Genomic DNA, 26,310 nt, shown 5'->3' with positions numbered 1-26,310 from the left:
TGAATGTGAAACTGCTGGCACAGTCATAGCCAAGCAGAACATGTTTAAAGTTTAATGTACTGTTTTGAGAAGCTGGATTTTGGACCACTGAGAATTCACAGTGGATGGGGACATCCAATGCCACGGCGCAGCAATTAACAGACCTGTTACAGTTGTGGCTGGTTAGGACATGGTGTAAACCACACAATGGTTTCTAAATGTGTGAAATTTATGTTGTGGAAAACAATTTGGAACTCTCTTCGAGTAGTGTGACCAACAAACATTATTTTACTCGTAAATAGGCATTTTATGAAAATTCCAGTAGGAACCCATGGTGAAAAAGCCTTGCAGATTGGGCAACAAGTTGATGTCATGACTGAACACATCAGTAGATGAATGGATAATGACAGGAAATCTTGATGTCCTGATGATCAGAGAATCGCTGAAAAAGGAGGGTGTAAAACTTTAAACAGTTGCGCAAGATGGAGCTTCAGTGAGACCATGTAGACAGCAAGGAAGATGCATTTTTAATAACTAAAGATGTGCATAAATAAGTGTCTTTATGGAAGACAACATAAATCAGGATATAGACCTCTGACTAGCCCGGCTACATCTATTTAACTTTCACACAGATCACATCATTAGCTAAATATAACAGTACCCTTTTTTAATTCCCCTGCCTTCTACTAGGAGGTGCTAACTGTAGGAGAAGAGAGTTTGTCATCACCCTGCTACATACAGGTGGAGGAGCAGAGCTGTCATATACTGATGGAGCAGCTGGGGACATATGGTCTAGTGGGGCAGTCGGCTCCCCCTCGGCCAGCCTGTAAGAGGCTGCAGCTAGTCTTGTTTGCTCCTCGGGCTCCGTGTCTCTCCCTGGATTACAGCCTGAGAGTCTATTGCATACAGGACACCCCACATGCCCTTAAGGTCAGTCTACCAGGCTGAAGTATTCCTATTAGCTGATTTCACAAAGAGAACTGCCAATAGAAGTTTTAGCTTGCACATAAACTTAATCTTGTCTTCCTCTTCCTATAGGAAGTGTTAGAGGTAGAGCAAAGTCTGGGTGGGGTTTTACTAGAGGATCCCAAACTCCTCCTCTTTAAGGACAGTTACCACAACCTGCGGCTCTCAATTCATGACATTCCTCATTCTCATTGGAGGAGTAAACTTCTGGCTAAGTATCAGGTGAGAGATGTTCAGATAAACCCATCATTGTATTAATGGTTCTAATAAAGTCTTTTGTTAAAAGACATTGAAGTTTATTTACTGAAAGATAACTTTATTTTATTTTCTATTAAATGAAAAATATCTGCTCCGGGTAACATTGATGGGTAGCAACTCTACTTTTAGGTAGCATGCAACAAACATCATTACACATTTACATGTATGCATTTAGCAGACAGTTTTATCCACATCGACTTACAGTGCATGTTCCATGGGAAACGAACCCATGATATTGGCATTGCAAACACCATGCTCTACCAGTTGAGCTACAGGAACCCGTACACAGTATATTGCCTAGAAATGAAATTTTTTTCATCATTGCTCACCCTCATGCCATTCCCGATGAGTATGACTTTTTCTTCTGCTGAACACAAACAAAGATTGTTTTGCAGAATATCTCAGCTCTGTAGGTCCATACAATGCAAGTGAATGGTGGCCAGAACTTTGAAGGTCTAAAAAGTACACAAATGTAGCATAAAAGTAATCCACATGACTCCAGTTGTTAAATCTGTATCTTCAGAAGCAGTATGATAGGTGTTGGTGAGGAACAGATAAATATTTAAGTAATTCAAATAGAAATGTCATGGAAGTTTTATTATTTGATAAGATTTATATATATATATATATATATATATATATATATATATATATATATATATATATATATATAATCATATTTGAACATACAGGATCTACACATCTGTTTTGTTTTTGAGTTACTAATGAAAGTTAAATAAAATGGTACCTATTTGAATGACTCTTTAATCAAGAATGTACCACTTTGTGTACATTGTGCATCCTAGGAGATCCCATTCTATCATATTTGGAGCGGGAGTCAGCGACCGCTGCATTGCACCTTTAGTCTGGAGCGAGGAAGTTTGGTGGTTTCTCAGCTCACCTGCAAGATCTGTGTCAGACAGGTGGAGGGAGAGGGACAGATTTTCCAGCTCAACACTGACATCCAAGAAGTAAAGTTTCCTCAGACCTAAGGGTTGCTACTTGTTAACAGAATTTTCAGTTTTGCCTTATTGTTTTAGATAAAAAAGAAATTCCTTTATAATATTTCCACACATTAATTTTCAAAGATGCAAGTACTGTACATAAAAATGTATTTGGGATGCTGCACTTAGCTCCCTGATTTGCTCCCTTAGTTCGATATAATTTTTTCTTTAAAGTCGCTAATATATGGCTTTTTTTTTTTAACAAACCAGCAAACCATTCTCAGAGTCAGACTATAGAGCAAATGGCACTGACTGCTTTCCCTGTGTGTTTGGGTGTATCTTCTTCAGACTTTGCCCCCCCACTCCCCACTGCCAGCAGGTGGCTCCTGTCTGCCTTCATCTCAAGTGGGCACATATGCTTTCCGACTGCCCGTCTCCATACGGCAGAAAATTTGTGCCAGTCTGGATGCCCCCAGTGCACGTGGCTGTGACTGGAGAATGCTGGCTCGCAGCCTGGACTTTGACAGGTATTTTTACACCCTTGTACTAACATTCATGTGTATCTTTCACAGCATGAAAAAAATATCATATCTTTTCTAAATGATAAATGAATAGAACATTTCCTCTATTCCTTTTCACATCATCTCTTTCTACATCTCTCCCCCAGGTATTTGAACTACTTTGCTACCAAACCCAGCCCCACAGGTGTGCTTCTAGACCTGTGGGAAGCTTGTCACCAGGGTGACGCAGACCTGGTCTCCCTGGCGACAGCTCTTGAAGAGATGGGCAAGAGTGAGGTCTTGGTTGTCATGACGACGGATGGAGATTGCTGATTGGCAAATCAAAAAGTGTGAAATTGGGATATATTTGCCACTTTAAACTTAGAATTAATGCAAGTGGATGGAAAGAATGAAACTGTGTAAGATGCACAAACAAGGTTCCTGACCATCCTTTCAACTTGCCTCTTACTTCGGTTCCATTGCGATCATGCAGAATCTCCCAAGGATTACAACATGGATGAGCTGGGGTCCAGCAATCTGAATTATCTTGAAGTAATACATACCTATATGAAGCAAACAGAACTATACTGTAATCAGACAACAGAGATGTCATATGAATTTGAAAATTGTCACAAGAATTGTCCGTCGTCTTCAGTGCATTTGCTGGTGCGGTTAAAAAACACCATGTGAGCAGCTTATTAGTAGATGACAGTTTCATCATACTGATACACACTGATTCACTGTTACATGTGCAGATACAAATAGCGAGTGTGAGAGTACTGTACATGATCGAACAGCATTGCACATCAAGCCGCTGGCTTTGTTTCCTAGCGACCACTACATGCTTAAAGACACTGAGAATCGGTGTCCGGTAAAACAGCAGTGCGGCAAGCACCTCAGGAAATGCACACAATCAGAACTATAGATGAAAACACAGATTTAAAAAAGGCTTGCCAATAAGGAGCTATGGTAATCTGCACTAAAATTAACAGTTATTTTCATAATGGCATATGATTTCACTTGAAACAAACCAGATCAATATCAGACAATGCTTAGAGTTGCTTCACTTGGACTTTGAAGCATTATTTTCTGTGTTTGTCTTTTGAAATAGCATACAGGAACGGATTTCAGCATTCTCGTTAGCAGAGGACCAGTTGTTTTGCTATATTACCTTCTTTCTCTGATCATGCTTCCATTAGCCTCATGTATCTGGCTTTTCTTTAAAACAATCTTCTATTTGATCCATAATTTGTAATGCCGGAAAGCTTTCTGGTAAACTCATATTAGTTTCCTATAGGGAACGGACATTTATAAGTTATTATCCCTATTTGTGGATCATTGTTTTTCACTCTTCTACTAATAGCTGCTGTTCTGTTCATAATCTTTGGTCTCATTTGTTTTTAAATTGCATTGTTGCATTGTCTCAGACTGAACATAATCAGGATAGCAGAGAGCAGTATAAACAAAGGATAGTTCACCCAAAAATGAAAATTCTCTCATCATTTACTCACCCTCATGCCATCCCAGATGTGTAAGATATTTTCTTCTGCTGAATTTTAGCTCTGTATTTCCTCACAATGCAAGTGAATGGTACCAACATTTTTAAGGTCTAAAATCCACATAAATGCATCATAAACATAATCCATATGGCTCTAGTGGTTAAATCTATATCTTCAGAACCGATGTGATTGGCGTGGGTGAGAAACGGATCCATATTTAAAACTTTTTTTACTATAAATTCTCCCTGCCCAGTTGGTGGCACTATGCATGAATAATGCGAATCGTCGTAAACAAAAGAAATAGAATGTGAAAGGCCCCATTTCCAACTTGTATTAAGATGAGTTTCGGGTGATCCAATCACATGTGGTCAGCCCTAAATGCAGGCCTAAACAGGGTCTAAAACATCTTGCAATCGGATAACAGAAACCATATAAAATGTGATCAAAAATGCATGTGTCCAAATGTACACAATAATCTGTCTTGTATGCATCCTGGCAGCAGTTATGCACCACCCTCAACCAAAAAAAGTGTTTAAACTTTGCCGTTTACGAGCAAATTTAAAAGGAGTCAGATCGGATTAAAAAGTGCGTACATACACAGTCACGAGTGCTTCACAGATCTTCTTTAGTGTGTATGATATCAACACAGATGACAAGCACGAACACCTGAAGCTCCTTTAATACTGGTAATCCTCTAAAATAATGGATAATTCAAACACAAGTGGTCACAGGAGATGCATTGAAGTGACCTGGTGAACTGTAAAAAGCGATGTGTCTCACCTGACCACATGGGATCGGATCGCACTAGATGCATCATTATATCAAGGGAAAGTGGAGCATAATATAAAATAATTATCTGTTTTTCACCCTTCTGAAGTTATAGATTTAACCACTGGAGTAATATGGATTACTTTTATGCTGCCTTCATCTCCTTTTAGAGCTTCCAAATTGTATGGACCTACACTGAGCTGAAATATTCTGCTATAAATCTTTGTTTGTGTTTAGCAGGAGAAAAAAGTCATACATATCTGGGATGGAATGAGGGTGAGTAAATGATGATCATTTACATTTTTGGGTAATTTCTTTTAAGATGTTTTGTGATCACCTTTTCTAAAAAAAAAAAAACAATATATGTGCATCACAAGTGAAACTGGATTATTTTTGTACTTAATTTTTTTAGGTTAAAGGTGCAGATTTCACCCAAAAACATAAAATTCTGTCACTTTTTACTCTCCCTCTTATTATTTCAAACCTGTATGACTTTCGATCTTCCACAAACACAAAAGGAGATGTTAGGCATGTTAGTCTAATTCATAAGTTTCCATGCAATGAAAGTGATCGGTGACTAAAGCTGCAATTCGGCCAAATATCTACTTTTGTGTTCTTGGAAGAAAGAAATTCATGTGTATGGAACAGCATGAGGCAGATTGATGACAGAATTTTCAGTTTTTGGTGAACTATCCCTTTAAATGTTCTTTGATCCTCATTGGGTAAGTGCTCTGCAAATATGCTGTGTTGTTTAAATGAAATTGCACGGGTGGCAGAAAGCCCTTTCCTGGGTTTGATGCCAGTCTGTTGTGCTGTTTAAGTTATAGTAGCCTTGAGAGGTTGTATAAGTGCTCTGTTAATTGCACTATGACCCACTTTCTCCTTATTATTAGTTTTGACTTTTGGGTTTTAATGGGTTCCCCTTGAGTAAGACTTCAAGCCATGTCCTGGACTGCTTATTATCAAAAGTAATGTAATATGTGCAGTGGACTTGAAAACAGTATGCTTGGTTCACTTATTTTAGTTTTTCTTGACCTTTTCTTCAAATGTGTTCAAATGTCTGGCAACAAACAAAAGGAAGCCTGCAGTATCTGTCCATGCCTTTAAAGGTGTGAATTAAATAACCGAGGTGTTTGTGTGTGTGTGAGAGAGAGAGATAATAGTATGTGAGAGATTGTGTTTGCGCTAACCTATGAGTCACTACAGTGCTACGGTATGAACAGGCTTCATCATATGTTGTCACTCTTTTCCCATTAAAGGAACTATGCAAATGCACAACAAAAGTGAATCTGTGGCCGTCTTGATGTCTTGTGTATGAAGTACGTGGAATGGGATGCTGATCACTGCTTTAACAATGCTAAGGGGAAATAGGACCTCTCAGCAGTAATAAATGCAAACAAAACTATTTGTTTTGTAATTGGTGGTCAGGGATCCATGACCTCCCAGTCATTCCTCAACAACGAACAGTTTGTTCAGAGGATTATTTATAACATTCTACAGTACATGCAAAAGACTGAAAAAAACATTCAAAATCCCTGATGGCTTCAGAACTCTGAAACTTTAATGTCCTTTAAAGCTCTGAAATGTCTCCAATCATCTCTCACCCAGTGTTACTGTACATGAAAAGGCCTTTGAGCATTTCACATGTGTGAAGCTGCTTTGGGTCTGCTTCTCTCTGGATGATAGTTGCTGTCCAAAGATGCTCACTTGTGGCTGAACTTAAATCTTTTTTTTTGTTGTTCAGATGTCATTTTATATGAAAGAGGATGAAGTCAGGAGAGTTTTTTTTTTTTTTTTTCATTTAATGCCGTAAAATACTAATGTACATAAATGTTTAGAATTCTTACTGTCACTAAATATAATTTTTATGCAATAAATTATATTTCCTAGTTTAACAAGACAGAAGTGTATTCTTTTTTGTGTCAGACAATATGTTTTAAATGGTTATACAGCTCAGAAATATCAGGCAAATAAATTGCTTTTATTGGAAATAATATGTTCACTTAAAATGTTAAATTTTTAATAGAATATTCCTAATCACCTACCCAAGAGCATTGAGTATAATATTTATAACCTTTAGTCCTTTTGCGAGATAATATTGTATACACTGATGAGCCATATCATTACGAAAACTCACAGGTGAAGCGAATAATGTTGATTATCTCCTAAAATGGCCATGTCCAGTGTCTGGGTAGATTAGATTGTAAGCAAAAAAAAAAATAGATCTCGTAGTCAACGTGTTGAATGCTCTTTGACAAGGGACAACATTTTTATGGCCAGATGATTGGGTCAGAACATCCCTGAAACGGCATGTCTTGGTGGGTGCTCCCGGACAGCAGAGGTGAGTACCTTCCAACAATGGTCCGATGAGGGACAAACCACAAACCAGCAACAGGGTGTTGGGCACCCAAGGCTCATCGGGGGCAGTGAAGGCTATCCCCTCTGGTCCGATCTGACAAAGAAAATTGTAATGCTGGTTACGGGAGGAATGTGTCACAATACATAGTGCATCGCAATCTGCTGCTATGGGGCTGTATAGCTGCAGACCATTCAAAGTGCCTATGATGACGCCCTGTCCACCATCACAAGCGTCTACAATGGGCACGTGAGCACTGAAAGTGGAGCTTGGAGCAGTGGAAAAAGGTTGCCTGGTCCTATGAGACCCATTTTCTTTAAATCACATGGATGGTTGTGTATGTGTGCCTTGTTTACCTGGGAAAGTGATGACACCAGGATGCACTGTGGGAAGACGACAAGCCAGAGGAGGAAGTATGATGCTCTTGGCAATGTTCTGCTGGGGAACCCTGGGTACGGCCATTCAAATGTCAATTTGACACGTGCCACCTACCTAAACATAGTTGCAGCCCAGGTACACCCCATTCATGGCAATAGTATTCCCTGATGGCAGTGGGCTCTTTCAGCAGGATAATGTGCCTTGCCACACTGCACACAATGTTCGGTAATGGTTTGAGGAACATGATGAAGAGTTCAAGGTGTTGCTCTGGCCTCCAAATTCCCCAGTTTTCAATGCGATTGAGTATCTATGGGATGTGCTGCAGCTGGACCAACAAGTTCGATCCATGGCGACTCCAACATGCAACTTACAGGACTTGAAGGATCTGCTGCTAATCACTTGGTGCCAAATACCACTCCCTGTGTTGTAGAATTCATGCTTCGGTGGTCGGCGCTGTTTTGGTGGCACGCAGGGGACCAACAGCATATTAGGCAGGTAGTCATATTGTTATGGCTCATCTGTGTGCTGTATATATATATATATATATATATATATATATATATATATATATATATATATATATATATATATATATATATATATATATATATATATACAGCATTTCATTATAAACAAATAGGTTATCAAGGAACACTTGATAACCTATTTTGTAAAATTAATTCATAAATGGCATCATCTCTGGCAAGACAGCAAACCTTCAAAATTACTAGGATGAGTGGAGTTAGAAGTTGTCAGCCGTGTTTATAATGAGAACAATTTCTTTTTTTTTTTCATTATTTGACAGTCAGACCATTTAAACTTAACTATAAAGCTATTTTTAAGGTACATTGTTGTGTACCTTACATTAAGGAAAATGTTTAAAAATGATCTATTGAGAGAGAGATAAGAGAGTAAAAAGGTTTTTAGTGTCTGAATATCGCCCTCATCAGCTGCAGATGGCTTTTTGGTTTGAGCCAAAGACCTGTTTCATCATTTGGATAAAATGGTTGAATAGACATGTAGTATATTATAGACATATTGCTTTCTACTCTTCTTCCATTGCTTTCTACTTCTACTTCCATCTGTCCCTGGAACAATTCACAAGCACTTTCGTCACGTAACAAAAGCCTACACGAATAAATTATCAGACATCCATTCCGTCCAACCCTGTTATAAATCCGTTCCGCACAAGTTATTTATTATCCTAAGAGGTCTTACTTATGGATTTGAGTTGGAATATTATAGTAATTTTTCCAGGTGGGATTATTTCATACGGATTAACTCATGATTATTCCATGATTATTCTAAATTTTAAGTTTTTAAAATTTAGAATTTTAAAAACGGACAACTAATCTTTTAAATTACACACTCGGAATTGTTTTGCGCTTCAATTGTCTTAAGTGGGTGAACTCAGTTGAGTTAAGTTGTCATTTACCGCCATCGTCTGGTAGTTCAACGAACTTGTTTTTAATTTATTGAGCGTGTTTTAACCGCTCTGGTAATTCCATCAGTCACAAGGAGTAAAAAAGGTATTGGGATCTATCCCTAAGATTACTTACTGTTCAGGAATTTCTCACACTTTCCAGTATGTATATATATATATACATTAAAGAGGTAACTTTTAACATTCTGAAAGGATTTCTATCAATTTATGTTTATAAAAACAAATGATTATTTTTCCATTGAAGAAAACAATGTTTTATTTTTGCTTTATTTTCATCACAATAACAAAGATGCTTACCTTTCTTTTATTATACATTTCTTAAATATTTATGGAAGATTCTTTATACATACGTTGAAATGGTCAGAAAATAAACCAAATATTTACTTATTTTGATAGAGTTACAATGATATTTCCAACATTATTAAATTCTGTAAAAATAGTAAAGCAAAAAGATCTTTAATTTATATAATTTAATTTAATATAATTTTTTGTCTTGAAACCCCCAACTGTTTGTATTGGTTTTTTTTCTTTATGTTCTCTTTTTTCCCTTTTCTTGTATATTCCTTTGTACTATCTATATTGATGTTGCAACTTGTTTAACTGAGCCTATTGTAAAAAAACAAAAACAAAATCAACCTTATTTGTCAATGCGAAAGAAACCATTGGCTGCATTTCCGGCGAATGTGACAAAGTTCCGCTGGCATTGACTGCAGTGTAATAACTAGAAGTTTATAATACCAGACAATTTGTGACATGGTCTTATAAACTATCACACAACCACATGATGTACAGCAGAATTGTGTGCCAATGTCAGAAAATTTTCTAACGTCAGCATTTATAGTGAAAGAATGTGAGAATTCTGTCATATGTAGTGAATATAGTGAAAGCCAAACTAAAGTCCAACTAAAGTTGCATGATATGATGCAATCCCATGTTGACTACATCATCCACAGACCTGTTTGCTCAATAAGCAAATTGAAGGGGATGGATCCAGTGATGTCCTACAGGTGGGCCAACACCAGTCTCCCAAATGACTCTATCACCACAGATGTCAGAACGATGGGTTTGTAGTCATTAAGTCCTGTGATTTTGGGTTTCTTTGGGACACGAATGATGGTGGAGTATTTGAAGCAGTAGGGAACATCACACTGCTCCAGAAATCTGTTGAAGATCTGTGTGAAGATGGGGGCCAGCTTATCAGCACAGTATTTTAGACACATGATTGAAACACCATCTGGGCCCTGTGCTTTCCTTGTTTTTTTGTTTCTGGAAGACACAGCACACCTCTTCACAGATCTTAAGTGCAGATTGAGTAGCAGGAGGGGGGAGGAGGGGATTGCAGGAGGTGTTGATGTTTGTGTGAAGTGAAGATCAGAGTGGGTGTGAGGTGTGACTGGGCCTTTCAAATCTACAGTAAAACACATTCAATTTGTCAACATTGTTGGTTCCCTACAGTGTTGGGGGATGGTTTCTTGAAGTTAGTAATGTCTTTCAGGCCTCTCCACACTGATAGAGGGTTGTTAGATGAAAATTTGTTAGCAGAATAGCTTCTTATAGCCACTCTGATTTCCTTATTCAGTGTTTCCTGGCCTGATTGTACAAGATTTTATTCACACTTCTGTAAGCATCCTTTTTGGCCTGATGAAGCTGCCTGAGTTTTGCTGTAAACCATGGTTTGTCATTGTTGTATGTTAAATAAGTCCTAGTAGGTATGCACATGTCCTCACAGAAATGTATATATTATGTCACAGTATCTGTGAGCTCATCCAGATTGGTGTCTCAAATACACTCAGTGCAGTCAAGGCAGGCTTGTAGTTCCAGTTCTGCTTCATTGGTCCATCTATTCTCTTTACAGTCTTTACTTCAAGTTTAGCTGATTTTAGTTTCTACCTGTAGGTTGGAAGAAGATGAACCAGACAGTGACAGAGAGAGAGACAGAGATTCCCAAAGCTGCTCTAGGGACAGAGCGATATACATACTTTATAGTTGTGTAGCAATGATCCAGTGTATTTCTGTCTCTGGTGGGGCATGTAATGTGGTGTCTGTATTTTGGCCATTCACGGGTGAGGTTGGCCCTGTTAAAATCGCAGAGAATAATATTAAGTGAGTCCAGGTATTGTTGTTCCGTGTCTGTGATCTGATCAGCCAGCTTTTGCAGCGCTGCATTCACTCACATGTGTGGAGGAATATAAAAACTCACCAGAATAAATTAGGAAAACTCCCACGGTGAGTAGAAAGGCTTACAAGATTTTTAGAAAGGACAGCACATCTTCTTTAACATTGTTTAATCTGTACACCAACAATTCAATGTTTATGTGTTATACGAGGAAACATTTTCAGGTTACAAACTGGTAATTACAAGGGTATTATGTTATAAATGTGATTTCTAGTGTCCCCATAATTTAAATAGCTTAAAAACATATTAAATGATGTTTTATTGAAAATGAAAAATGCAGAAAGTTTTCTGTGAGTGTTAGGTTTAAGGGTTGTGTTAGGTTTAGGGGATAGAATCTATAGTTTGTACAGTATAAAAATCATTATGTCTATGGAAAGTCCTCATAATGATAGGTAGACCAACGTGTGTGTGTGTTTTCCATAAATTATATTTTTTATGATTATTTCTTATCTATATAAGTTTACTATCAACATGATATTTATTTATTTGTTTATTACAAGAGAAATTCGTACTATATTTACACTATATTAATAAATACTATATTACGTTTATTTTCTGTACAACAGTAGTAAATTGTCATTATCCCATAAGTGTGTACACATAAATATTACACATGTTATGCTACTCAATGTGGCACTGTTGTTTCAGTGATTGACAAAATGTACATTTGAAATTGCTATTTGATAAAGAAACAACATGGAAGAAAAATATAGGAAGTGCAACACATGAACATATTTATATGACTGTTGTCATTTGGGTGTAGCCTACGATTGAAATAATGTTAGTTGTGTGTCTATTTTGAGTCTATTTTAAGTGCCTGAGGAAGTATTATGTGTAGCTTATGTGCTATGTTTAATATGTGTTTGACAGCCAGTTGTGTCTCATGAAACTTCAGTGTGAAAGTAATGAATACTGCGTGTTTGTGTTTTTTTCTCATTTTTAAGCCACTTTCCATAAACGCGTCTGCTGTAATTATATACTCCACCACTTGGGGGACCCTGAGCACACGTACATTTATCTTCAAAACAATGTTTGTGTTTGTTTTGTATATTGGCTATATATGCAGACATCGACTTTTATTTGTATAATATCAGATGGTCTTATGCTCTCAATCGGGTCCTAGCTTGAGGATTCGGCGCTGTATCTGCACAGATCGCACTTTGCTTTCCTGGATGGGGAACCTTCACTTTTTTCCCTGGGATCTGTTGAATCCATTCTTCTAGTTCTAGTTGGGTGATTCTCAGCTTCGAGAACCCAATTATCATCGGATCTGCTTTGACTTTAACTTACTTCATTTATTCTAGCTCTTTAGTGCAATTACACTGTCTAATATTTTTAAACCAACAACCTCAAAATGTACAAAGCGTTGTTAATAATTATTAGTTAGTTTGGTGCAGTGAAGTAACTAACTTATCGTGATAGAAACATATATATATATATATATATAATGTATTTTACATGGAATAGCGGATATGTTGATGTTCCTGTAGCAGAACATCATTGTGGAAAGCTGACTCTGCATGATCCCTCCTCTCATTCAGTGTTTTTCTTCTCTCTGACGGTCGCTTCCTCTTGCTCTTGATGGACTTTATATGTTAAGTCGATGTCTTCTGTGCAACCGTGATTCACAATATTTGGCAAAATGTTAAGGGTGGTTGTTGAATCCGCCAAAGGAATTCCTAAAAAGACACTTGGCATTCCAGATCCAATAGCAGCAGTTATCTTTAAAGGTAAGTTGTGTGTCTTGGATTTGTCCCAGGTGAAAAAAAGCATAGTTTTTGTAATAAGTTCAATTGTGACTTTAAATAGTAGCCTAAACAAGTACATTTAACTGACAAGTTGAGTTCTCGAGGTCGCACGTGTGGTGTATGTCGTATACAAAATGCTTAGATGAAGGTAACAATAAACATGAAAAAAAAACTCATCGTGGGATTTGGTTCGTACGATCTGTACACACTCATCAGTCATATATAAGAAGTTCACATTTATTCATTAGAAATTCAGCAATTTGTGTTAAGTTATTGTTTGCATGAAAAGGAACAGTACATATCCTTATAAGGGATTGGAATGGCCCATCGCAGGGAATACTTGTCCCTCCCCCACTCTGTAAATAATGAAAATGTGCAGTAGTCACATTTTGAGCTATTTCTACCTGAAATATAATGTATTTGAACTGACCCCTACATTTCTTTGTGTAATCTAATGTAGTTTGGTTGATTTAGTCCTAGTAAATAATATTTCTGACTTAAAGTTAATGTAGCTCATTTAGATGTTATTCAATGAATATATTCAACAGCATTTGTCAAATAATGTTGATTACCACAAAAAGGCACTTACAATGGAAGTGAATGGGGCACATTTTTGCAGGGTTTAAAGAACCTTATATAAGATAAAACTCATGTTTTATTTGAGTTGTAAAGTTGTTTAAATCGAAAATTTTAGACATAAATCAATTATGTTAACATGCATATTGTTTAAGTTTTGTGGCAATACTTTTGAAACAGTGAGTATTTTCATGTTTGCTGATTGGCCCAATTCACTTCCATTGTAATTGCCTGACTGGAACCCCCCCTCATTTTTATTATAATTATATTTTGTGGTAATCAACATTATGCAACAAATGCTGTCGATTGAGCTTAACTTGTATTTAACCCGAAATTTTCCTTTAAGGACATTTTAGGCTATCTGAAATGTTTTGTTGTCTAGTGGCTAAACTACAGAGTGAAGTTATTAAAAGTTAATTTTAGATATGACTTTTTTATGCTTTTAGGAACTGATGTAAGTAATACTGTTTGGTTGCTTATAATAATAGACTTGACAGTTTTCTCATAAGCGTTTAAAAAATATTTTAGGTGAAAAAAAGAAAACAAAAGCCATTGACAGTGAATTGAATCCTGTGTGGAATGAGGTCAGTGCAATTTATAGTGTTTTCTTTAAAATACTCTAATATCATTTAAATTTGACATCTAAAAATAATGTTATTCTAATATCCAATTTTTCATATTTTTAAAGTAACCGATACCTGCTTTTTCCATTTCAGATCATTGAGTTTGATTTGAAAGGTTCTGTGTTGGATTCCACATCGTTCATTGACGTGGTTGTGAAAGACTATGAAACCATTGGAAAAGACAAGTATGTATCTTTCCTTTTACAGGCCTGTTGATTTTTATTTTGTCTGTATAATACATGGTTTCAGCTAAACTTATGATTTTCTTATACTGTAAGTTACTTTTAGTTTCTTGCCAGGTGGTGTAGATGGTATTCTAATGATGAAAGCACAGGTCTTCATTTGCTGAGTGGGTGTGGTGGGCTACTGTGTCAATCGTTCCATTAACTGCATGTGACTGTAGATGAAAATCACTGTAGTTTATTTGCAGTAGTGTATTTAGTCATTTTAGACATCTTTGTAAATGTAGTATGAGTGAATGGGTAGTATGGGGTAACTTTGTAAACCCTAAGTGAATAAACATTGTAGGAGGTTACCATTGGCAATATGTTTGGAAGATTAGTTACTGCAGGGCAAGGCATGAAAACTTTTAAATCCCTCACTGCCACACCCAACCATCTTGTCTAAACTTGCTGTTATGTGAGGTAAAAGACTCTAGGCAGTCCAAGGTAACATTTACAATGAGTCCTTCTAAAAGTGTCCTTTATCAGTATACATGTACTATAGATGGACTGTATGAAGTCATTCATATTGACGAGAGTGCTTAAATATTTGTGGCAATGTCATTCTTTTTTACTCCAATTTGCATGTTTCTGGCTGCTATACAGTGGAGGATGCAGAGGGCTGCCTTGATATGAAACACTCTGCTGGGAAGTTTCCATGAGTCACCATTGTGACCATTCCATAGTTTTTTTCTTTTTGAGGTTTACAGACTCATACTCCTACATTTCTGAACACACTCACTGGAGATTTTGTTCCTTGCTGCCACAGTATAGAGAGTAACAAAGTAACAAAAGTAATAAATTGCGCAATGCTTGTGAAAACTAGCTGATAGTTAGGATAGTCAGGATTTTCTTGGATGTCTGTTTTTCATAATGACTACCTGAATCACCAATTCATTAACATGACTTTTGGAGTACTGAAATCTACTGTTTCTTTGATTATCCTTAGGCATCAAATGGGAATTAAATGAGCTTTGGTGGGGGGACTTTGTGTAGAGGATATTCTAGAAGTGCCTTTTTTCTTTCTTTTTCTTTTTCTTTTTGTGTGTGTGTGTGTGTGCAGATTTTATCTTAGTTTTATAACTTATAGGTTACACCCTATACAAAGTTTGTCATCTCATTTGGACACTCACTCTGAATCAGCTAAATGTTGCTAAAGACCACAGTGGTCACATTGTTTTAAATAGGAAATACCATCACGTATTTTAGGCATGAAAAAAAAGGTTTGTGCTTGTAATTTAAAGATTGCATCATCCAAAGATTGACAGAGAGTGTTTAAATATTCCAAAATTGGGTTCCAAAATAGATAAGCTTCTACCAACAGCCATCTGAAGTATTTGTCTAATACAAATATATATTTAAAAAAGATTGCATTGTTCATCTAAGAACTGCAGAATGTGACCTGTAGTCTTTGTGTAGAGATGTAATAGACATAAATAATCCAGAAATACAGAACACTGCTCAATTTTCTGTCATTAAGAAAGTTTTACACAACAAATAAATGAATAGTACTTTAACAAAATAAATAGTTTAAAATGATGCAGCCTCACATAAGATGAAGTTAAATAAGTAGCCTAATATAAGTTTAATTTGTATTTTTTTTACATGCAGCAGGTCAGATCATGTGACCAGCAGCATACAGTACAATACACTTTATCTCACTAATCCCCCTTATTTATTACTTTAAGAAATACAAAAGACCCTATTTTAAGAGCGCTAGCGCCAAGCTCAGTGCTATGCCATAAGACATACATGCAAAGTCAATGGGCATGGCCATGAAGTTTTAGTATTTTCTTGCAAAATCTAGGCACACATGGGTTTGACGAAATTTCACACGCAAAGCGCTAATGGGATTTGGCAAGTGCTTTTTAATTCTGAGGTACTTCTTCGGCACCATTAGCAACCTATTATATAGAACATTCCCTGTCAAGCACCAGCAAATATAAACAAAGGTAGCACATTCATAAGAGGTTAGTAGTGTAAATGGACTTTATGCAATGAATTAGAAGAATAGAAATATGGACTTACAGTCTTTTGTTCATTAACAAATGTTGAATGTGAGACGCTCCTTTTACACGCATAGAAATTTGTTTCTCGTCAGGATTTGGATTTATGCTCAGTTACACTGATGAGCCAAGACCACTCACAGTCGAAGCGAATAACGTTGATCATCTCCTAACAAAGCCACCAGTCAAGGTCTGGGTAGATTAGATGTTAAGTGATCAATCAGTTCTCGTATTCAACGTGTTTAATGCAGGAGAAACAGCCAGGAGTAAAGACCTGAGCGACTTTGACAAAGGCCAAATTGTTATGGCCAGATGACTTGGTCAGAACATCTCTGAAACAGCAAGACTTGTGGGGTGCTCCCAGTCAGCAGTGGTGAGTACCTACCAACAGTGGTCTGAGGAGGGACAAACCACAAACTGGTGACAGGGTGTTGGGCTCCTAAGGCACATTGATGCGTGAGGGCAATGAAGGCTATCCCGTCTGGTCCAAACCGACAGAAGGTCTACTATGGCACATGTCAAAAAATAAATAATAATAAATAAATAATTTAAAGCATTTTAGCGTAATATTGCAACATAACTAAATGTGACAAAAATTAAGGGGTCTAAATACTTTCTGAATGCACTGTAATACAAATTAAAATGTTTAAGCGAAATATTAAACAATTGGAAATATAAAAACGTTTGCTCCATGTACGTTGTTAAAGATGGCAGAAATGCCTCATAATATGTCTGTGGAAAGGGTCCATTTGGCTATTTTGATTTTTGAACATTTTTATTAATTTATTGAAACATGAAAAAATGTAACCAAAATGATTCTAAATTCAAATTACTCTTCAAACGAACCGAAAATATAATACATATAAAAAAGTGCTAAAAAAAATCATTCCAAATCCAAACATTTTACACTCTCCAACTTCCTCCACGTCTCCTTTTGCAGTAATCTTAAAAATCACTACACCAACAGGTGGAAAAATTCCAATATAAATTAGATCTTAAATACAATTGTAAATATAAACATATATAAAAATAATTAAAAAAAACATGACCCTAAGATAGTTTAACAAATTTCATAAATATTTGATTCATTTAACAGCCACAACAATGATCGTCATGGACATAATTTAATGTTCCACTATATTTTCAGATTATGGATATTTGATAACAACCTGCTGGTGAAATCTCCAAACTGCAAATGTAGGAACTGAGTTTGGACTTAGAGCTGAGATAAGATGTGCTTTTGAAACGTCTTAGTGCAATGACCTATTTATGAGGAAAATAAAAAAGCTGTGCTTTGTGGCACTTCATTAACATACAATGCACCCACATTTTGCCTGCCTACACCCACAGATAGCGCAAACAGTCCAACTTAGACCCACTTGCGCTTTGCACTGGCCTGAAAAAATATTTACTTTGAATATGCGGATAAGACGTTACGCACGGTCATAATGCATGTACTTGCAGAACTCACAAAATTAGAGCACAAAGTATTCTAGTTTCAAAGTCATCTGGTGATTCACTTCACAGGTTTGAAAAATGCAATATAATTTCCATGTGATGCTATCCTGCCTACATGGTGAACACATCAGTGATGGTGTTGAGCAAACAGGAATGTGAATGCTTGTCATGTCAATTATTTTTAAAACTTAGGCGCTTCACAGTATTTGTACCTTCACCGGCTTCCCCATTCTGACGTTTTTTATTTCTGTCCCCCTGTCTGGCACACATGTTTGTGGACAAGTGTAATTACTTACAGATGCTACGTTCCTCTGATTCCTTACCGATGCTCTTTCCAAAGAGCTTTTTGGTCTGCTGCACACAGGGTTGGGAGGGTTACTTTTGAAATGTATTCCACTACAGATTACAGAATACATGCTGTAAAATGTAATGTTTAACATATTCCGTTAGATTACTAAAGGTCAGTAATGTATGCTAAATACTTTTGATTACTTCTTCAGCACTGGTAGATTTTTGCACTTGTTTTCACAATAAAAACTCTGCCAGTACAGTAAGACAAAATACACATGTTAAAAATACATTCTCGGGGGCCTGGGTAGCTCAGAGAGTATTGATGCTGATTACCACCCCTGGAGTCACGAGTTCAAATCCAGGGTGTGCTGAGTGACTCCAGCCAGGTCTCCTAAGCAACCAAATTGGCCCGGTTGCTAGGGAGGGTAGAGTCACATGGGGTAACCTCCTCGTGGTCGCAGTTAGTAGTTCTCGTTCTCGATGGGGCACGTGGTAAGTTGTGCATGGATCGCGGAGAGTAGCATGAGCCTCCACATGCTGGGAGTCTCCACAATGTCATGCATATGATCCAACATGAATTTTCTTGATAAAAAAATATGTGGAATACAGTTACTAATTTTTTATATTTTAAATATGTAATCTGTTACATTTATTCCGTTACACCTCAACCCTGGCTGTACAGTAACCAGATTAGCAACAAAAGCATTTGAAGGGGACCTATCATGAAAAAGCTCTTTAGAATTACTGTTTAAGAGGTTGATGTACTTTGTAGACACCATTCACAATGCATAGCTTCCTCCCAAGTCAACACAGACCATGTAAAATTGTCACAGTATTGATGTCACAGCCATGATTAACAAATTAATGCCCATATTTTGTACAGTGCAAGAAAACCTAAACAAAAAGAAATATAACAGGGCCACCAGTCATTGCAAAGCTGCAAATGTTCTCTTCCAGGTGTTTACATGAGCTCTCCCATGAGAGAGTTCTGTCTGGATTTTTCCAGAAGGAGAAAAGCTGAAGTGAAACCAAATAATGTAATATATGTTGCTAAATAACACATTTCACTGCATTTACTGAACCATTGTCATAGAAACATTGTCTCAAAGTTGTGTCGAAATTACATGTTTCATGATGTTGTATACTGTGTTATGCACTACAATCAAAAGAGTTTCATAAACACAGTCTGAAATTTCAGTATATGTTTGCTTTTTTCTGATTCTAGATTTATTGGTTCAGCAAAGATCTCTCTGAAAGAATTGGCTGCTGGTCAGACTAGATCTCTCCCTTCAAAGAATATTCCTCTCATTAATGAGAAAAAACAGGAAATTGGGGTAATTTTTTATATTTATTGACTAAAGCAATCATAATTATTGTATGCTGCTGACCAATTAAGACTTGCTTGACCAGCTTTGGATATACATATTCTAATTGTACAATTCTGCAATTACTTCTTCAGGCAACTATCAGTTTATCAATTGGTTATGAGCCTCCTGCGAGTACTGTTCCAAACCTAAATTATCAAAATGTCGACGGAGTCACCACTGGAGAAACTGGAGGTTATCTAGATTTACTTATCTTAATGTCTGACGTATTTTGTTATTATTTTGATTTTACTCTTTAAATGTTTGTTTTGGCCAAATAGGTAAGACTGCCCTACAGAGCTGTGGAAAGGTTGTTGCAGTTTGCGTTTACATAGAGTATGGAAATTATGCAAATGAGAGACAAAATACAGATCTCTCAAAACATAAAGGACAATTGACGAAAACTTGCCTAGTTCAGTCTCTGTGCTTAAATAGGTATTGTCAGGAAATTATAATATACAGATAATTATGGCACAGAACACTGGATATTTTTAAAGGGGACAAATAACAAACAACAAGATTTTCCTTGCTCTTTTGAAATAAACGAGTTGATGCACTATGTTGATTTACTTTAATGTAATGCAAAACTATTTTCCGAGTTCATCCAAACCATTTTGTGTCACTAAGCTGCGAAACAGGTCATTCAGAAATCGTCATGTTATTGATGTCAGAACTCTCAGAACATTAACATTTGACCGTCCATTTATGTATCAACATATATTTAGTGTTCACCTGCTTGGCAGGGCGTTGTTGTATTTCACATGTGAAGGCCAGATTAGTCAGTCATAAAATAATAATTTACATATGGATGTTTTAAAGGTTCAGTAGCAAAACAGCCTGTTTATTTCTAAGGGTCAGAGTCAGGGTGGAACTAACATTTTGAGTAGGTTTATGGGAGGAAAAATGCTAAAAAAAAAAACAAAAAAACAATAAAATGCTATAAAAGTGTAGAATAGGACCCCTTTAAGATAAGGAACATTTTAAGAATTTTTACTAAATTATCTCAGAAAGAAGTTGAGATTGATATACTTTTTTAATTATTTTAAACCTTTTTTTAGTAATTTGCCAAGTTAATTACTAAAAGAAATGTAATCATTTATTTTCCAGCATTGTTTATAAATATCAATTATTTAAAAAAAATATTTAATAGTTTTATCTGTAGATTAAAGGAATATGCAGGGTTCAATACAAGGTCAATCTACAGCATTGGTGGCATAATGTTGATTACCACAAACATTTATTTCAACTTAAAAAATTATTATTTCTCTTAAAAAAAAGCTAAAAAATTAAGTTGCAGTGCGGCACTTACAATGGGGACAATTTTTGGAGGATTTAAAGGCAGAAATGTGACACATATAATTTTATAAAAGCACTTACATTCATTCTTCTGTTAAAAATCATGAATTATTTGAGCTGTAAAATTGTTTAAATCGTCATTTTAGGGTATTAGGGTTTGTTGTCATTACATCGTCATGGCAAAATAGTTTTACAATTTGCTAAAAATGTACACAGAATGGTGAGTGGGTGATTTTAGCAGCCTAAAATCATGTTAACACCAATATTGTTAATGTCGTGTGGCTATACTTTTGAAACAGTGAGTATTTTATCGTTTATGGATTTCCCCATTTACGTCCTTTGTAAGTGCCTCACTGGAACCCAGAGTTTTGCCTTTTTTTAAAGAAGGGGCAAGTCAAAATGTATTTTTGTGGTATTCAATATTATACCTCAAATGCTGTCGATTGAGCTTAACTTGTATTGAAAACAGAGTATTCCTTTAAGAGCACTTATTAAAAACGACATAAACGATATATACATAAACAATATATTTATGTATAGTATCTGTTTACCCACTTTATATTAGGTGGCTTTAACTACTATGTACTTAAGCCTTTGATACAACATACTTATTATGTACATACGTGTTGTTGCATTGTATGTACATTTAAAGAACCTCCATTTAATTACATCTGTAGTTACTGTACACTGTTAACCTTACCCCTTATCATAAGCCTAACCCTAATCTAAACTCAAACACTACCCCTAAACCTACACAACACTCAACCTCAGTAGCAGCAAATGTGAATCTTGTAAGAATTCTGCAAAACTGCATGTAGTTACACAATAAGTACATTGTATTGTATGTATTTAAATGTTAATACATAGTATTTAAAGACATCTTATATAAAGTGGGACCATTTATTAATAGCTGGTGAAGAGGAGAAAGGTGTGGATAGTGATGAAGAGGCAGGAGATGGGATTGAGCCAGGAGTACCTGGAGCTTCTCCCTCTGGACAGCCTGGAAAAAAGGTTATTCGTGCAACTCGAAAGAAGCAAAGAACTCTGGCCAACAAACCCCAAGATTTCCAGGTATGCTTTCATATCCTAAAATATATTTGAAGGTTGTGTAGCTTTAACCCATTAACAATCTATTTGTTACTTAGATCCGTGTTCGTATTATCGAGGGTCGACAGTTGCCTGGAAATAACATAAAGCCAGTAGCCAAAATAAGTGTGTGTGGACAAACACACAGAACAAGGATCCGAAGAGGAAACAATCCATACTTTGATGAGGTATTTTGATCACCAGTGAGCTCATCTCAGCATTGATGTAGTATGTTCTTTTCTCCAGTTAAACAAAACAAATTTGCCTTGTCTTTGGTCACCAAATGTTTTTTGCTAGAGAGATTCCCTCTCTTTCTCTGGACTGCTTCATGGCTTTGGTCTGCTCTGCACCATTCTGCAATGCTCCTGCTGGCCTTACTTCTTTACTTTTGCCCTGATATTTCTGTCCCTCAATTGACTGCTTCAGTGAGTCAACGATCACTTAATTTCACTGCATATTTCTTGACCAAAACTCTTGTGTCTATTAGCATTTTATGACTGACAGTGTGATTGTTAATTTGTTTTCCATAGTGTTCTAAACATAATCTAATTTAGGTGAGTGTTTCCACAGATTTTCTTCTACAATGTCAACATGCTTCCCTCTGAACTTTTTGATGAGAACATCATGATACGGGTAAGATGAGCCTTTGGGTGGACTTGGCATAACAGGATCTACACAAATAGGGAATATTCCTGGAACAGCATTTCAATCAAAAACATTTCCAGTGCCCTAAAATTAGAAGGCACTAATTGATTGATAGGGATGTTGTCCCTGGATCAAGGATGAGGATGGCAATTGCATAACATTTGTTTCTACACTCACTGAGCACTTTATTAGGAACACTATGGTCCTAATAAAGTGCCCATCATGGTCTTCTGCTGTTGTAGCCTGTGTTGTGCATTCTGAGATGCTATTCTGCTCACTACAATTGTACAGAGGTGTTATCTGAGTTACCGTAACCATTCTGTCAGTTTGAACTAGTCTAGCCTTTCTCCATTGTCCTCTTTCATCAACAAGGCATTTCCGTCTGCACAACTGCCACTCACTGGACGTTTTTGGCACCATTCTGAGTAAATTCTAGAGACTGTTATGCATGAAAATCTCAGGAGATCAGCAGTTACAGAAATACTCAAACCAGCTCATCTGGCACCAACAAATCACTGAGATCAAATTTTGTTTCACCATTATGATGGTTGATGTGAACATTAACTGAAGCTCCTGACTCCTGACATAAATTATGTTATGCATTTCAATGATGCCACATGATTGGCTGATTAGATAATTGAATGAATAAGTAGGTGTACAGGTGTTCCTAATAAAGTGCTCAGTGAGCGTATATTTGTAAAATACCATCATAGCCATCATAGTCCTTTATCAGTGAGTATGTTTACATATACTGTACGTTTGTAGTATCAATGTACATCAGTGAGTGCACTCAGTACATATGCATCAAAACGCTCAGAAATCAGTTCATTATAAAAATTAGACATTGTAAGAAAACGTGTTTACCTGAGACTTAAATTAATCAGTTTTTTCTCAGGTCTTGACATCAAAATGTAAACAGACACACGCACAAGAGATGCACACATTAAATAAGCTTGCAGAATGCTGGAAAATGTGTTTACGTGCTGGGAAATCAATGTAATGGGCAAAAATTTAAAAATGTATTTTTTACATTTACCTGATAAAAGAACACCATTAGGGGTTACATGACCTTACATGTTGTTACTTATTTGTTTGATCATGCATGAAAACACAGAGAGAGCTTGTGCTTTGATCTCTAGTTTACATGATTTTTAGACCATGGCTGAGTTTACTGTAATTTTTCATTGCCTTTCTTCTAATTGTAATATTCCTCTCTTAAATCTAGGTGTATAACGCCTACTCCCTGAGATCAGACAGCCTTATAGGGGAGTTTAAGGTTGCACACTCTAAATTTCCTCATGATTATGGCTTGTTTTGAATTTTAATGTCTAATTCATGTGAAACAGTTGTGAAATGTTACATCAGTGCTTTAATGTTTTGTGATGTATTCTCACAAAGTCTTTCAAAAACTTTTTTAACAGCTGGACGTTGGATATGTCTACGATGAGCCTGGTATGTTTGCAGATAAATTGTTGGAATCTCAATTGTGTTCCGTTAAATTGTGCAACACAAAGAAAATTGTGTACAGTAAAAATTTTGAAGCTTTTTGCCACATCAGTATGATTACATAATACATTGTCATACTTAGCTCTATAATGGTTGTGATGTTTTTCTTTGATAATCTGTTTTTGTGTGTGGTGTGACCCTGAAAGGCCATGCAATCATGAGAAAGTGGCTGCTGCTAAGTGACACAGATGACTCCAACTCTGGTGCCAGAGGTTACATGAAAGTCAGCATGTTCATAGTAGGGACTGGAGACGAGCCTCCGGTAAGCACCCAACCAAGTATACATCACTCTAAAAAAAATGTGAAAAAGAATGGACATTTTTTAAAATTTGCTCGGCTGGAAAATCCAGCTAAAGCCGGTAGCTGTATTTTGGAACATAGCTGGTTTCTAGCTGGACTAAGGTGTTAGATCATCTTAGACCAGGAGCAAAACAGCTCAAGGTGGTTAAGCTGTTTTTTGGAACATGGTAGTAGCTGGTCAATCAACTAATTGACCAGCTTGGACCAGCTTATACCCAGGTTAGACCAGCTGGTAACCATCAGGGTAAACTATTCAAGTTACGTTCACGCGAAAGAAGGCAGGACTCAAAAGCAGAGTGATGGGATTTTATTAAATAACAAAATAACAAACTGAAACTACCCCTTTGGGGAGAAACACAGTCCAGGACAATAGTCTTCTAGACAGGTTGGGCAGAGACAGACAGACAGACAGAAGGAACACGACCGGTGAGGTAACAAGACAAACTTGCATAGGACAGAGCACATGAAGAGACTAAATAGGGAGAGAAATCAAACAGGTTAACAAAGACGGGAGGTGAAACTAATGAACTATTTACAAGCAGACAAGTAGGCGGGGTATGACACAAGACCGAGAGACACGTGGCAATACAGAAACAAAGCAACGCGCTCTCACAGACACAAACACACAAATGACACGAGCGCATATCGGCAGAAACTACACAGCAACATGCGCTCATGCCAAATGACAGACAAAACAAGATAATGCATGGCAACGCCAACAAAGCGATGCCATGCACTCTCAAACTAGACAAAGCCTAAGCGTACACCACAAAGCAAATACCACACGATCCACGCAACAGTTGACAAAATGAGATGGAGCATCTGTGCGAGAGTTTGGCCACAAATAAACAGGAACCTGAAACAGAAGCCGCCGAACCCCAGCACAACATGAAGACGGATCACGGCCCGGACGTGCAGTGCAAAGTGAGCACAACATGAAGCGCACCAGAGTTAACGAGAGACAGACACAAACAATTGACCTGAGTGCATCCCTCATGGATGACATAAGAGCAATGCACTCATCCCAATAAACAACAAGACAAGAGAATGCATGACAATGCCAATAAGGCGAGCCATGCATTCTCACAGAAGACACAGACTAGACAAAACACTAAACATGAGTGTCAGAGTTTAGCCACAAAGCCAATAAAAATGCAACCAACAGAAAAGGCTGAACCCTGACAGTTCATCGCTGAACAGTCAGACTACAAGTGTTACTTACTGGGATGTCAGGTAGAGTTAATCTTTTTGCAACTAGACTTTATTTCTTATAAGATGTTTTGCCACTCATTGGAATAGCTTCAATTTGTAATTAGTGGTCGACCGATATATCACCGAAGCCAATAACTCATTTATTTACCTCTAGAGCACATATTCTAACAGTCTCTCCTCAACAGTTCCCTGTAACATTTTTCATGATAAAAGGTAAATATCAATAAAACTTGTATTATACACCGTTTGCAAAATGCAGATATCTCATTTAACAGTATGAAGCGACACTAGGGGTCTCTCTTGAGCGCCGATATCCACCTCTGATCTATGAAAAAAGGCCAATGAGAGTTGGCAGCCAGTATTTGCATGTCCCGCCCCCGGACATACGGATATTTAAGCGGCGCAAATACGGGAGTTCATTCAGGATTTTTCTGAGGAGCCGGAAATGGTCCGGCCACAACAGTGGCTTGTTTCAGCGACATGGCGGAGGAAAGACACAACGTGTCATTCCCTCCCTCGGGGAACGGAGGTTACATACGTAACCAAACGTTCCCCTTCTGTCGCTCTCTCCACATTGTGTCGGAGAAGCGACACTAGGGGACCCATTCCAATCTTGCCATGTGCTGAACCGTGTACGTGGACTGCCGATACAGAGGCGGGCAGGGATTCATCCAGTGCCGCGCATCATCTGTACCTGGCTGCACGTACCC

At 37.1% G+C, this 26,310-nt stretch overlaps 2 protein-coding genes across 3 annotated transcripts in view; both read left to right on the top strand.

The window, feature by feature from the left end:
- Nucleotides 1–6,718, top strand: part of unc5b (unc-5 netrin receptor B) — a 94,019-nt gene extending 87,301 nt beyond the window's left edge. Inside the window, exons 13-17 of the mRNA XM_052151177.1 lie at nt 670–909; nt 1,018–1,167; nt 2,010–2,174; nt 2,496–2,674; nt 2,815–6,718. Coding sequence (XP_052007137.1) covers nt 670–909; nt 1,018–1,167; nt 2,010–2,174; nt 2,496–2,674; nt 2,815–2,980 — 900 coding nt within the window. The 3' untranslated portion in view covers nt 2,981–6,718. The remainder of the gene's footprint in view (nt 1–669; nt 910–1,017; nt 1,168–2,009; nt 2,175–2,495; nt 2,675–2,814) is intronic.
- A 6,100-nt stretch (nt 6,719–12,818) lies between these two features.
- The window catches only part of myofl (myoferlin like), a 46,899-nt gene continuing 33,407 nt past the window's right edge, over nt 12,819–26,310 (top strand). For both annotated transcript variants that reach the window (XM_052150889.1, XM_052150887.1), the window contains exons 1-11: nt 12,819–12,998; nt 14,121–14,176; nt 14,309–14,400; nt 19,417–19,525; nt 19,651–19,750; nt 21,762–21,922; nt 21,997–22,125; nt 22,508–22,570; nt 23,808–23,858; nt 24,004–24,034; nt 24,235–24,350. In XM_052150889.1, coding sequence (XP_052006849.1) covers nt 12,911–12,998; nt 14,121–14,176; nt 14,309–14,400; nt 19,417–19,525; nt 19,651–19,750; nt 21,762–21,922; nt 21,997–22,125; nt 22,508–22,570; nt 23,808–23,858; nt 24,004–24,034; nt 24,235–24,350 — 996 coding nt within the window. In that variant the 5' untranslated portion in view covers nt 12,819–12,910. The remainder of the gene's footprint in view (nt 12,999–14,120; nt 14,177–14,308; nt 14,401–19,416; nt 19,526–19,650; nt 19,751–21,761; nt 21,923–21,996; nt 22,126–22,507; nt 22,571–23,807; nt 23,859–24,003; nt 24,035–24,234; nt 24,351–26,310) is intronic.

This window comes from Xyrauchen texanus, chromosome 20 (assembly GCF_025860055.1).
Source record: "Xyrauchen texanus isolate HMW12.3.18 chromosome 20, RBS_HiC_50CHRs, whole genome shotgun sequence".
NCBI classification, from domain to species: Eukaryota; Metazoa; Chordata; class Actinopteri; order Cypriniformes; family Catostomidae; genus Xyrauchen; species Xyrauchen texanus.
Note: the sequence above shows the minus strand (reverse complement) of the source record. Positions and strands in the feature narration are given on the sequence as shown.